The sequence below is a fragment of the Engystomops pustulosus genome, chromosome 4 (genome assembly GCF_040894005.1).
Source record: "Engystomops pustulosus chromosome 4, aEngPut4.maternal, whole genome shotgun sequence".
Lineage (NCBI taxonomy): Eukaryota > Metazoa > Chordata > Amphibia > Anura > Leptodactylidae > Engystomops > Engystomops pustulosus.
Genome location: NC_092414.1, coordinates 196920408 through 196934417, shown reverse-complemented (window position 1 = coordinate 196934417; position 14010 = coordinate 196920408). Strand labels below are relative to the sequence as shown.

Below are 14010 nucleotides of genomic sequence, written 5' to 3'. Positions count from 1 at the left end.
TACAACCCTTTTATACCCCTTTAAATAGAGAAGTGGCCACACTTGCTGATCTGCTCTTTGAAGAGATCACAGTGTCTAAATAAGCATTTCACCTAAATCATATCCTATCAAGCACAGCGCCGTAAATTGTATAGTGGCTGTTCTCGATAATGCAGCTTAGCCCCCTTTATTTGAGTGACCCTAAGCTGGAGGTAATCTGGCTGGATGTCGCTGTGAGTAGCTTGTCCTGGGTGTCAGAACCTCATGCAGCTGATATTGATCACAGAATACCCCTTTAAGCTCCAATCCTCTGTAAAAGGAGGACTTGGGAGAGACAAACCCTTATTTCTGCAGGATTTCTTTTAGAGAATCTTATTCCAGATGGAACCTTCTTCCTCCGTAGCAATACAATGATGGGTAGGTGGACAATGCTTGATATTTGCTTTCCCGCCTGCAGTTACCGAATGTATCGGAAGAGTCAGACGACTGGATTTCCCTCCCTCATCACGATTTTTTCTGCACCGAATTACCTTGACGTCTACAACAACAAAGGTGAGATAATGTAGTGTATGGCCATTGTGTAGAGTGTATGGCATGGTTGTTAGATTGCTGCCATGTTTATGCATGATAATGGAGAGTTGCATAGATTTGTCAGGAGGAAGCAAAGGTAAACGTGAAACCATCCATCTCGCAGAACAAAGGAAGCTCGGCACTCAGAAAAGTGTATGATCCCTTTTTGAGACCAGTCAGATGCCAGGAATCGAAATCTCCATCCAGTGCTTCCTTGTAGGGGGTATTGATTTCGAGGAAGTTCAAAAGAAGTGCTGTGTTATAGAGAATCTGACTTCAGAGATTTTGTGGCCTTTAAAGGGGTTTTCAAGCCCACATCTATCCTCAGAAATAACACTTGTACACTGATGAGCTATACATTGGGAGTGGGGGGGGGGGGGGGTTGCCTGAAAAAAAAAAAATCAAGACAAAATGGGCGTGGCTACAAGGGTTTCATAAGAGGTGGTTGTCAGCTAAGTGTATGGGGGCCTTAAAAGTACACGGCAGGAGAGGAAAACTCCTAATTCTACTCCTGGATTTTCTAGTTTGGTGCAGATCTTAGAGGTCAGACTCTGGTAAATCCCTTTATGATGTACGAATAAAAGATATTAAATTATTCTGTATAGGTGTCAGGCTGCTAGAATCTTGCACCATCACCACATGTCAGCTACTACGGCTCTTGTGTGTGGGAGTCTTATGTAAAAGACGTCTGCAGTATATGTAAAGCTGCTTCTTCTTGTCTCCTTACAGCCGCAGTGCTCAAGTATGAAAACAATGTCATGAACATCCGTCAGTTTAATTGCTCTCCGCATCCTTACTGGCTGCCAAACTTCATGGATGTGTTCACATGGTCCCTGCCCTTCGTGGGGGAGAAAGGTAAAAATCGAGTTTTACGTCCGGTATTGATCACCAGTTATATGACGTTATCCCGCAGAGGAAAATACAAATGAAAGGCGGGTGACTTGTATAAAGATTAGATGTGTATTTTTGTGGGCTTAGTCGACCATCTAATATGCATCGGGTCCAAATGATATCTGCCATCAAGGGGAATAAAGATCAGATTGTAAGGATATGGATAGGGCTCAATTCTCCTGACCAACTTGGTAGGTTTTACATTGGTATAAACAAAAGACTGTGAATTGTGTAATGAAGTTTACAGGTCCCAGTGTAAAATCTGTTGCAGCTTCCTCATGAAGTGTACAGAGATTTGCCTTGACGTGTAAACGGTAAAACACATAAATGAGATCTCCAGAATACACTGCACCAGAGCCGCACTGTGTGATCAGATGTTTCCTGTCCAGGCATTACTGCAGCACCGAACATTAGTGTAATATAATCTCATTGACCGCATTATGATGTCCTGCACTTTCTCTCTCCAGTTACAGAAATGCTGGTGAATATTCTCAGTATATGCTCGGATGATGAGCTCATTTCAGATGGAGAAGACACACTGGAAAGTAAGAGAACTGTCTGGGCATTTCTAATATATATAGTTTATAGTGTATTACTATTTTTATACTCAAAAATGTGTTGCTATGGCGGACACAGAATTAGAATCTAGACAGTTACATCAAGTCCTCGGTGTTCTATTGTCCCAGGATGAAGCTGTAGGGGATTGCACTGCAGATGTGCGCTGTATAAATGGAACCTGTATCAATGGAGCTCCCCCTAGTGGTATCTGCAGGGAAACAGAATTTTATAATATCACTCTATAGCTGTGTTAAAGTTAGGGGTAGATTTGGAGCTCAAATGGTCTGAAATAATTAAATAGAATAAAATTAGAATGAAATTCTTTATTAATCAATATGTCCAGGGTTGCATGATAATGTGAGTTCTGTCATAAATGGCTGCACCTCAGGGTGCGGTCACACGTCGCGTTTAACGAATGCATTTAAAACAGCTGAAGAGAGATTTGCCTAATTAAACAGCTGTTACCACCTGCGTAAAAAAAACGCATGCGTTAAATGCCACGTGTGACCGCACACTCAGGGTGCGGTCACACGTCGCGTTTAACGCATGCATTTAAAAACGCATTGGAATAGCTGAAGAGTGATTTGCCTAATTAAACAGCTCGTAACACTCGTAACATTGTTACTGCATGCGTTAAATTCGCGGTTAATGCATGCAGTAACAATGCGTTAACAAACGCACGCGTTAACCGCGATGTTAACGCATGCGTTAACGGTTGCATTTTGTAAACACAGGTGTTAGCAGCTGTTTAATTAGGCAAATCACTCTTCAGCTATTCCAATGCGTTTTTAAATGCAAGCGTTAAACGCGACGTGTGACTGCACCCTTAGCCTCCCTTTTAAAAATCTGGCCTTACATGCTGCCAATCACACTTGCTATCATCCTCACCTGTCACTTGCTCTCATGAGCTTGTGCATTGATAACACCTAGGGTAAAAGAGAGAGTAGTGGGGACCTATGACCCCATATTAGTTTTTTCCTTTCTATTCATTAATACTTTTGGTGCCCGCTTAGAGGGTTAGCTCTGTACAGTGACAGAGATTTTTAGGGTTAATCACACGACCGTGTTGGATTGGTTTATCACAGACCACATGCTGGGCAGATTTGACGGACCGACCACATTGCCAGTTATAGGTCTTCCTGCATCATAGTGATATATTATCAGTGCCTTCCTCTCTGCAAAACCGTATTGCAGAGCTGGGATCATGATTATCCGGAGTGCTGGCCCAGCATGCCCACCACTTGTCTGCTTACATGGACACTTCCAGGCTCCAGTCACCTGATTCCCAGGAGTTTCTCCATAGTCGGTCCTCAGAAAATGGTTTCCTATCTTGTGGTTATCATTTTACATTATTTAGCAATTTCCCATAAAGATGTATAGTTGTGTGCCCCCAACTATAAATAGAATATATGAAGGGTTAATCTAGTAATCCTCACCTGGCACCACAGAAAATAATGTCCGCTATATATGTAAAATGAGCATGAAGAGGTAATGCGTGTAGTAAATTATATGTTCTGTATCTGTTTTCATTGTTATCTCTCCATTCAATTAATATAATTTTTTTTTGTAATAAGGTGGAGCCTCAGTGCGTAAAGAGATTATTCGGAACAAGATCAGAGCGATTGGGAAAATGGCCCGTGTGTTCTCTGTACTCAGGTGACCGACTCGTACAGCTCCTCTCATCTTCCTGCAAACAACACCTCACATTTTTAGGGAAAAATACAGCAAAAAGTATTTCCACATTAAGCACTTACAGATCAATTCAAAAGACCTTGCTTGAACAATGGGTATTCCTTTTTTTAAGATGGAGAGGTGGGGGAGTTTATTAAAATAATCAAAGTTACATCAAGTTGTCAGAATTTGGGTCTGTAATAGTTTTGTCACACAGGACATCAAGATCATTACCAAGGTGTATGTGCACTTTTTTTTTCAAAGCTTTTACATAGATTGCCCTCCCCGTACAATTTTATCGAAACAGTCAGGCACAACACATCATATCCCATGATATCAAAAGAAAGGAATACAATGGGTATTTTAAAAGTGACGATCTAAAGGGAATACATGGCTGGACCCATATACAGTATTTGGGTTAATCCGGCACAGCAAAGTTATGTGTATCAACCATCAAATGACCCCAAGGGTCAATAAGAAATAAGCCAATACAAGACTGTTTCTTTATTTCTCAGCCACTCTACAGAGCATGCATGTGTGGGGGGGTGCTGAGAGGAATGGCTGCAATTTGATACTTTTAAAGGTATAGGACTACCTACAGTAATATGAGTAATATTACTGTAGGATGAGGATGCATAATTTGTAGGTCTATTGCTAATCTCTTGATATCTCCATCTTCCCATATTTCTTCCTCAGGGAGGAAAGTGAGAGTGTGCTGACGCTGAAGGGTCTGACACCCACAGGAACACTTCCCCAGGGAGTACTGTCTGGAGGGAGACAGACTCTGCAGAGCGGTAACTATTATAGCTGTTATCTTATAGGAGTATCACAATGCACTTGAAATTAAAGGGGTGTTCTGGGATTCACCCCTTTCATTCGAAGATTGAAGTTACCTTTATGTATAACATGGTTGCAGTTGATGGAGATATTACACAAAGGACATAGGCTTAAAATGTTGAGAGGGGTTGCTATTAATCCATCACTTTAAAGGGCTGATCCTACCTTTATGGATTTGGGTAACTACTTAGACCCCTGTCTGTTCTTCACTTGCTTGTGTTGACCAGTGTCTTCCTTAGGGTACATTTAAATGACGTATGTTCGCCCGGGCCGTGTGTTCACCGCACAGTGATGGGAGCCATAGACGGACGCATATCGGTCCACATTACGTTCGTGTGAATGAGCCCTTACCAGGCAGGATGGGTGTTGGGGGATCCGGTGGTTATGCCAAATATGTACTAATATCTGAGATGGGAATACCCCTTTAAGCTATGAAGGAAATTACTTTGATCGTTTAGTTATTCTTTAATATACATCTTTGGCTTAAGAGTACTTGGCTAGGAAGCCGTAGCTATGTAAGGGCATAGTATACCTGGCACACAATGGTGTCTGCTGGCTGCGTGTCAGCTTATATTGTTATGCCCTGTACACACTGTGCGTAGAGGGAGGTCAGAGGTTTCTCCCCTCTCAGGCGTAGTCCTTATATGAGAGCAATGATGTGAGGAATGTTCTTCATCCTCTCGCAAGTCTGTACAGGTATCAGCCAGGGTACAATGTTACATTGTGCTGGAGAATGTCACAATAATGTGTTCTGTATTCCTGGGGGTAAACTGGAATAACCTGTCAAGATCGGCACAATAATATCCTGTGGTTTAGAACATATTTTCAGTGTTTTGTTCTGGTAAGGTATACCTGTACATATGCAAAAATTCTGATCCAGTGTTTGTTCTTTCTCTCCCCTACAGCTACAGAAGAAGCCGTCGCACAAGAAGAAGGTAAAGGATGATCTGCCCTGAGCAGCAGTTTACCAAACTGACACTAGAGGGTGCTATGCTAATAGAAAAGAAGGCACGGGGGAGGGGGAGGCCTGCCGCATTGATGCCAGCTGGTTTAACCTTTGGACTTAAAAATCAGCAAACCGCTAGTATAGCCAGATCCCATTATAACATATGTATCGTAATAATAATCTTTATATAGCGCCATCATATTCTGTGGTGCATTACAAATTAAGGGGGACATCTACAAGTATAATAAGACAGAGTAATAACATAGTCACATGAAACAATAAGAGTGAGGGTCCTGCTCACAAGAGCTTACAATGTATGCAAGTAATCGTAGCATTTCATGAAGATTGCACTAATTCAAAATACAGAATGCTCTGTCCATGACTGGGGTAACATTTATATCATTAATACTGTAAGTTCAAGGGCTTAACTACAAGTTTCACCTATCATCTGTAGGCTAAAAATGTATTGCAGGAACGACAGATGTAGATAACCAAGTGCATCTCCCATTAGTCCAGTAGAATTTAATAGATTCATGGTCACTCAATCACATTGGGTACTCTGAGACCCCCCATTATTACCGCTGGGGTTCCTAGGGTACCACGTTAAAAAGTTAAATATATGTCATAGCCTTTGGCCAAACCTAAGGTCACCACTTGCTGTTGTCTTGCTAGCTTTCTTTTGCAGAAACAGATTTAAAGAAAATCGACTATCAAAAGGGACACTTACTCACAGATCCAGGCACTGTGGCTGCGGTAGCCTTCTTAGATCTGTTATCCATGGTATTATGATTATGCTAATGAGCAAGAAGCTCTACTAAAGGCCTGATATCATATTCCTATACGGTGTGGCTTAATGATTCCATAAAGGATATCCCATTAAAATGCCGGGCACAATGGGAAAGAGAGGTGGGTCCTACTGAAGAGGAGCAGTGGACTGAAGCTTTAGAACTGGTGCCAACCCTCTCTCCTAGCGAGGCTCGCAGGATGTCTCATCTCTTCCTATTACATAGAACATATAGATCACCTCAATTATTATTAGGAGTCTGGCCCAATTCAGAATGCCCTAGATGTGGAACGGAAGAGGCAGGTATACTCCATATGATGTGGGAATGTAGAGAACTGGAATCCTTCTGGAAATCTGTTTTAGAATTGACGCGTAAAGTCTTTTCTATAGCAATTGAGGAAAGCCCCCTAGCATGCCTAATTGGAGTATTAAAGGGAACCTACCACTACAAATCTACCTATAAAGGTAGAAGGGGTGGTAGGTGGATCAATGGGACGTGAGGATAGCCCTTTTAAGGGCTAATCCTCACGTCCCCGCACTTTTTTGTTAACTTTTATTAAACTTGTATGCAAATTTACTTATGCGGCTACTGGGGCGTGGAGTAGCCGCATCTGAGGTTACACGAGGCGGCTACTCCACGCCCCGGTAGCCTCTTTCCCCCTCCTACTCACCATCTTCGGCGCGCAGCTCCGCGCCCTCGTCCAGCGATCCTGCCGTCTGCGCATGCGCAGAAGAGCAGGCCCGCGCCTGTTTCGGAGCAGTGACCGCGCAGGCGCGGGCCTGCTCTTCTCCGCATGCGCAGACAGCAGGATCGCCGGACGAGGGCGCGCAGCTACGCGGAGCTGCGCGCCGAAGATTGTGAGTAGGAGGGGAAAAGAGGCTACCGGGGCGTGGAGTAGCCGCCTTGTGTAACCTCAGATGCGGCTACTCCACGCCCCAGTAGCCGCATAAGTAAATTTGCATACAAGTTTAATAAAAGTAAACAAAAAAGTGCCTTTATAGGTAGATGTGTGGTGGTAGGTTCCCTTTAAAGGTTGATAACCTGACAGAGCCCAATAATATTGCAATACAGCGATTCTTATACCAAGCCAGAAAGGTTATAGCTTCCCATTGGATAAGACCAGGGCCTCCGGACAAGAAAGAATTTATAGAGCGCTTAAATGCGATGATATGATTGGAGTACAGTACGTATGTGAAGAGGAACAGTGTTTCGAAATTTAAAAAGATCTGGGGCAAGTGATTAGATTCACCCGGTCTGCCATCAGCATCCCTTATAAGACTAAGGGCAAGCTCAGAATAGCAATTATCACTGGCAAAATAGGTAATGATAGGCTTAGGCCTTTTTTTTTTTTTTTTTTCTTACAGAAAAGATAGATTGGGTCCAATTGTTTTTAAAGGAGCTGGCTGGCAAGGGGGGGAAGGGAAGGAGGAAGTATGTTATTGATAATATGCCTACATGTTAATTCAGAATGTGAACACTGTCTAGGAATAGAGCTACAATTGTAACTATTTTGAAATACTTTTATGATCACAACTTCTATCTGTAGCACTGTACAGAGCCTAAGGTAGTAATATGTACGTACTTCCCTCCACGTTGTATTTGTTGGGTTTGTAAAAAAAAAAGTTCAATAAAAATATCTGAATATCTGGGGGTGCTTCCAGAGCTCCTCCTAATAGTGTGTAGGGAGCACTCCCCCTCCCACTGTGTGAAATTACATCAGGCTGAGGGTGCAGAGGGGAGGGGGAGAAAGTGTAACCTGTGAAGCGACAGCAGAGAGGGACTATGGTAACACCCCCAGAGCCCTGCTGTCTAATTAGAATAATCATAAAGGTTTATGGCCATGGATAACAAATATAAGAAGATTACCAGTCGCTGTGCCTGGATTTATGACTTCCGTATAATTACCAGAAGAGATTTTGTCATCATTTTTTCACTATTGTAATTTGTTCCCCCCACAGCTGTCAAAGGCTTCTCACCCCAGCACAAGATCCGCAGCTTCGAAGAAGCCAGGGGACTAGATCGCATCAATGAGCGCATGCCTCCCCGCCGCTCCACCTCCCCGCAAGACATCAACCTGAACTCAGCCGACAAGAACAGTAACAGGAGCCAGCAGTGACACTGCCGCCAGCATGAAACACCGGTCCATCTACCATCTCCACACACATGCTCGAGGGCAGGACTCTCAACCCAGGCCAACACGAGAAACCATGACACATGCTCTACATACATACACAGACGTACCATACTCATGTACACAAGTGGTAATATTCACCAGGTATGTATATGACTACAGGGTCCATACAGAAATCATGACATACATAAGCATGAAACTTGGATGTACACATACAGACTGATATACACACATTGTCACATAGTTTGTGAGCATCCACACACTGAGCTGGTCTGTCCTCCAGTTTGTATCCTCTTTGTAAATGTTATTTGCGTTCTATATATATATATTTATACATGTGTAATATAAATGCCCTGTTTTTTAACGTAGGGTCCCTCTAACGGCAGCAGCTGCAGTATTGTACCATATTACCAAGGCCAGTTTGCAGCGCCCACTTCTTGCAGAGCCACCTGCATTGCACCCAGGTACAGAATATACCGTCTACTCCTGATCAAGGGGCCAAACGTGGGTTCACGCTTATCTGAGATGTTGGAGATGTGTCTTTTTACATGGGCCAAACACTCTGATAAATGCAGAAGCCTGATGCTGCCCCAGTTCTGCCAATGATGTGTATTAGCCGAGAGGATGCAGAGCATCGCACAGCATGTCCAAGACATCACGTGCACAATCACTGGACTCTCTCTAGTGATGGGAGTGAGACCCGTACAATGCACTGAACACATGAGAACAAACCGCTCTCCTCCATGGGTGACTCTGATTGCACTGCCGTGGGTGGCTCTGCACACATCCATCGCGCTGCAGTCATTGCTCTGCAGTGTGTCGCTCCTCTCTCAAGCACTAATAATCATATACGAGAGAGATCACATGGCTTGGGGTTTTATTTGAGGGGTTGTGCTGCCCCTAAACACTCCTGATCCACCTGTGCATCTCCCCTCCCCCCCAGGGCACATCCATTATATTAAGGGAGTGCATTTAGGGCTATCTACATAGGAAACCTTTGTACCACAAGGGCTTGAGGTGACACAAAGTTGTATCTTTAGTGTGGCACTCAGATACTGGGCTCCCTATTGACCAGGGACCTATACTGCCATTGCAATAAGGCACTCAGGAGTTGGGTTACCTTCAGACAATCTCATCTTCAGCACACCTCCTGCAGGGTCTTTAAAGCACCATGGAAGAGCCACATTACGGCTGCCCGTGTCCTCCGGTGCCTCTAGAGATGAATAGCACAATGATTAACTCTTTCACTGCTCCCATCTTTGAGTTTGACTTCGATGGCCCATTCGGAGGGTGTCGGGAGATCTGCCCGCTTCTCTACCGTCCCCCCTCCCCCTCTGTCTCTCTTCATTCTTTCTTCTCTTCATTAAGTCTATGATTTGCTGAGTTGTCTTGTATTAAAAAGGAGGAAATGTTTTTAAGAAAAAAAAAGGTAAATGATTTTTTTTTTTCCCCAACAAGAGATTGGGAGGAAAAAATGTTCAGATTAAACTGCAAAATAGTTAAATGAAGTCTGACTTGTTGTTTATTCCTAGTGGAGGTGTGTCTGACCTGAGTGAGCGCTGTGTGGTAGGATCAGGTAAATGCTCTACGAGCCTCCTACTTCTGGTGTTACATATCACTATGGTCTAGGATGGGTGTTGGGTCTCGTGTGTAATCTCACAGAACATGCATCACTCTCTGCGAGAGAGGATGAGAGCATTACCTCTCGTCCAGGAGGAAAGGTTGCATCTATAGTGCTATGGGAGGGGGGGGATCATGTCATTTATTACAGTATTCTGGTGTAGACTGCACATTTATACATACAAACTGGTTGCACATGTATTTATGTAGTGTTTGCGCTCTAATATTGTGTCACGGCTGCACTGTGCACAGAAAGGGGCGTTATGGTGCATATTCACACCGGCCACCACATCTATGTTAGAAGTCTCAAATAAATGTGGCGCAGGTCTGTTAAACTGAGTGCATCAACTACAAAATGATCTTATTATGATCTGCTAACCTTAAAGGGACGCTCCAGTCACAGCTGGGTTATTGAACTTTACCTTGTGCAGGACATGAAGGGAGGAGCAAGACTCCAGGTTCTAGCAAGACAATGAAAATGAGTCCTGCTCCTCCCATCAGGCCCTGCACCAGGCAGTATTCAATGAACTACTGGAGCGTTCCTTTCACATAGGATGCTGTGAATATTTTCTGGTCTAGTCATTTTAGGACCCTGTAATGTACAGTACTCACCAGGGTTCACTAAAAGATGTCCAGAATAACGATCTATCCTTTGCACAGACCATCCATGTCTGGTTATTGAGTGTCCGACTCCTTGTTGTGCCCTTTTCAAGAGGGTCAGACTCATTTTAATCTGATATTGATGATCAAACAATCATTATTGTAATCCTACAACTCCATTACAGAAGACCTTTCACTTCCATCTTCACCTTTAACTATCTCCTTCTTTGGAGGTGAGGATCCTCTGATTGATGATGATGATGATGTGCGACGTTGACCACGCCTCCTTCTACATAAGTCACGCCCCTTTCAGACAGGTGGACCCAGGCTATCCGCTCCACCCCTGGACCACCTAACTGATGTTTTACAAGATACTTGGAGCCACAACTAATTCCTCTGTTTGCTTGAGGATAGTGACAACAAGAAAAACAAAAGGGACAACTTTGCATAATTTGCATAATTTTATAGCCTTTTTATTCTTAACGAGGCCATAGAAAGCTTAAAGAAGAGCAGATCCGGGGGGCACACACCAGTATGTCCATGTGCTAAGCTTACAATCCTTCATCCTGGTGCTAGATGTCCTTTAAGATGATAATTTCCAGGTATTAAATGTTTTTCTGCACATTACATATGGTAAAAATCAGAAAACTAGCAAGAAAAATATGGCAAAGATTGTGGATTTTACCTTATGTACCATAGGATACAGTTATAGAAATCCTTATAAATAGAGGTTAGTGGGATATAGAGGGAATCCAGAGGCAGGAGGATGTAGTAAGGAATATGGCATCACATAACATTTCCTAATATCAGTGATTGTCCTAGTCTCACAGGTTCATCCCATATTGTAGATCTTATGGATTGTTTTTCCTAGTGTAATATTCCGTACGATGTTCTGTGAAGACTGATAAAAAATATCATGAAATTGATATTAGTACAGCTACAGATTACTCATAGATCCAGGTACTGGGACTGTGTAATCAGCTGATGTGTTATCCATGGCCTCCTCCCATTTAAAATCAAAATTATGCTAATGAGCCAAAAAACTAGAGCCTATCGTGCTGTAGCTTCACAGGCTGAGGGGCTTAGCCTGTGAAGCTACAGCACGATGGGCTTTGGGGGGAGGAGGGAAGACTTCATTTCTGTCTCATTAGCATAATTTTGATTTAAGATGGAAGAAGGCCATGGATAAAAAATATAGGTCACCACAGTCATGGTGTCTGGATCTATGAGTAAGTGTCCCTGGTTTATCATGGTGGATTTTGATATATTTTTAAATTCTGCATTAAAATAACATATTACCATCATTCCTCAGGTCAATTCGATGGCAGAGATGGCTAATTTACATATATTGGGGCAACCATAATCTTTGCTTTCTTTTCTAGAAAATTGAGACATGTTTTGCCCCTTTTGGTCACTTTTTATCCAAATTTTATTGCATTGCAGTGAAAAAGTGTCCATCGATGTTGTTCAGTCCCATCTCTGTCCCATTGCCAAAATGTAACCCTTCATGATGCAGTAATATGATGACCCACATCTGAAGGGTTAATGATGTGAGAGAAGGGAATAGGGAATTGGTCTGATCCAGGAACACAACAGTAAAAGGGTTTTTGTGTAAAAGTAAGGAAACACGCATCCATTCACAGGGATCCTTGATGGTTCTATGTTGGGGGGGATGTATTACATTTGATGAAACACCCTCTTTAAGGCCCAAATTAGTTCATTCACGTAGATTTATGTGTTAGATGCTTCCTGGCCATGAAAAATCACTGGATAATAACCTAACACTATAACTGTGTGTTACCATCCACTCTTAACCCTGATTGGACAATCTGAGACTATAGAGAGACACGCCTCCGCCAAGGAACTCCCTGTTGTCAATGTATTCATATATTTGCAGGAGGATTAACAGAGGAACAATACAATTGTCCTGTCCTGCTGTGACGGCCATGGATATAATGGACACAGATAGGGCCTGGGGTAGTGAAATGTTCCCAGTGGGACCTGTGTACATGTTATATACGTCCTTATCTGCATCTCTATGTGCACTATATAGCACCCTGCTGTCATGTGACCTTTGTGTAGTTTTATGGCATATTATCTGTAAATATTAACCCTGAAAAACTCAGCTAACACCCGAATCATGGAGAACGTGTCCTTGTTACCCATAGCAAAATCATTTGGGTAGGGGGGGGTTGATGACCACAGTAACAAGGCAGATTATGGATTTCATTTTGCATAGAGCTTTGATCTGATTGGTTGCAAGGGGGCGACTGCTCCCCTTTTATTCTGCATATGTTTTTGTGTGGACGTCACCCCCTGCCCACATTGTTATCTGTTATAATGTGATGTCTTGTACCAGAGAAAATATGCGTCCTAAGTGGATGACAACTACACAATGGCTCGTCTATGCCCACAGACTGCACGTGGGGCGGCGCCAACAGTGACCCGACACATTCCTATCACTGGAAGACACACGCCAGACGTCCGCTAGTGTCCAGTTAGCAGCTTCTAATAAACACATTATATTCTATAATACAACTTGTTTTTTTAATTCCTCTGCTTGCTGTCAATGAATATCTGCAGCTGAAAACCACTACAGATCTAATACTTTTGACAGCTGAGATTTCGCTTCCATCAAATCTAGACAATACTCAGTGAATTGAATACATCTACTATAAAGGTCTCCTCTAAGAGAACGTCTTTATGTTATGGGGTGTGGGTAGGAATCCTCATTTAATATATAACTGGGATGTGGCAACTAAATTAGTTCTGTGCTCTTGATCCGTTAAAGGAAATCTACCATTACAATCCATCCTGATAAACCAGGGACATTACTCATAGATCCAGGCACCGGGACTGTGGTAATCTTCTTATATGTGTTATCCATGGCTGCCTTCCATCTAAAATCAACTCTTATAATTATGCTAATAAGCCTTAAGGGCTACCCAAGCCTCTCCGTGTTGTAGCTACACAGACTTAGTCTTCCCCTCCTACTGTGTGCTTACTGCTGCTGAGGATACAGAAATACTCAGGGGCTAGGGAAGCCCTTCTGGCTTTTAAGTATAATTTAAAAAGTAGATTTTAGAAGGAAGGAGGCCATGTTTAACAAATATACAGTAAGAAGATTACCAGTCACTCTCTGCATCATGGTTTATCACGATAGATTTCCTTTTAAGAAGAAATAAAGTTATAAAAAGTTGTAAAGTGTGTATGTATATATATGTATATGTCTCCAGCAGAAATATCAAGTTGTATATTTGAGGCAATGTACCTATTTTTTTTTTTCTTCCTTTAAAATGAACAAAGTATCAGCTTTGCGATAGTATTTCACTAACAAGATACATTGGGTTATAGGGGGAGTTTTGTCATTGGTTTTACTGGGTTTGTTTGTCGCAAAAAAAGCTGCATAGAGGGTTTTTGCG

At 42.7% G+C, this 14010-nt stretch overlaps 1 protein-coding gene across 2 annotated transcripts in view; it reads left to right on the top strand.

Moving 5' to 3' along the window:
- The window catches only part of PPP3CC (protein phosphatase 3 catalytic subunit gamma), a 44575-nt gene extending 34699 nt beyond the window's left edge, over window positions 1–9876 (top strand). For both annotated transcript variants that reach the window (XM_072149341.1, XM_072149340.1), the window contains exons 8-14: window positions 437–531; window positions 1279–1404; window positions 1908–1985; window positions 3573–3654; window positions 4366–4463; window positions 5412–5441; window positions 8196–9876. In XM_072149341.1, the coding sequence (XP_072005442.1) occupies window positions 437–531; window positions 1279–1404; window positions 1908–1985; window positions 3573–3654; window positions 4366–4463; window positions 5412–5441; window positions 8196–8353 (667 nt within the window). In that variant the 3' untranslated portion in view covers window positions 8354–9876. The remainder of the gene's footprint in view (window positions 1–436; window positions 532–1278; window positions 1405–1907; window positions 1986–3572; window positions 3655–4365; window positions 4464–5411; window positions 5442–8195) is intronic.
- The last annotated feature ends 4134 nt before the right edge of the window (window positions 9877–14010 follow it).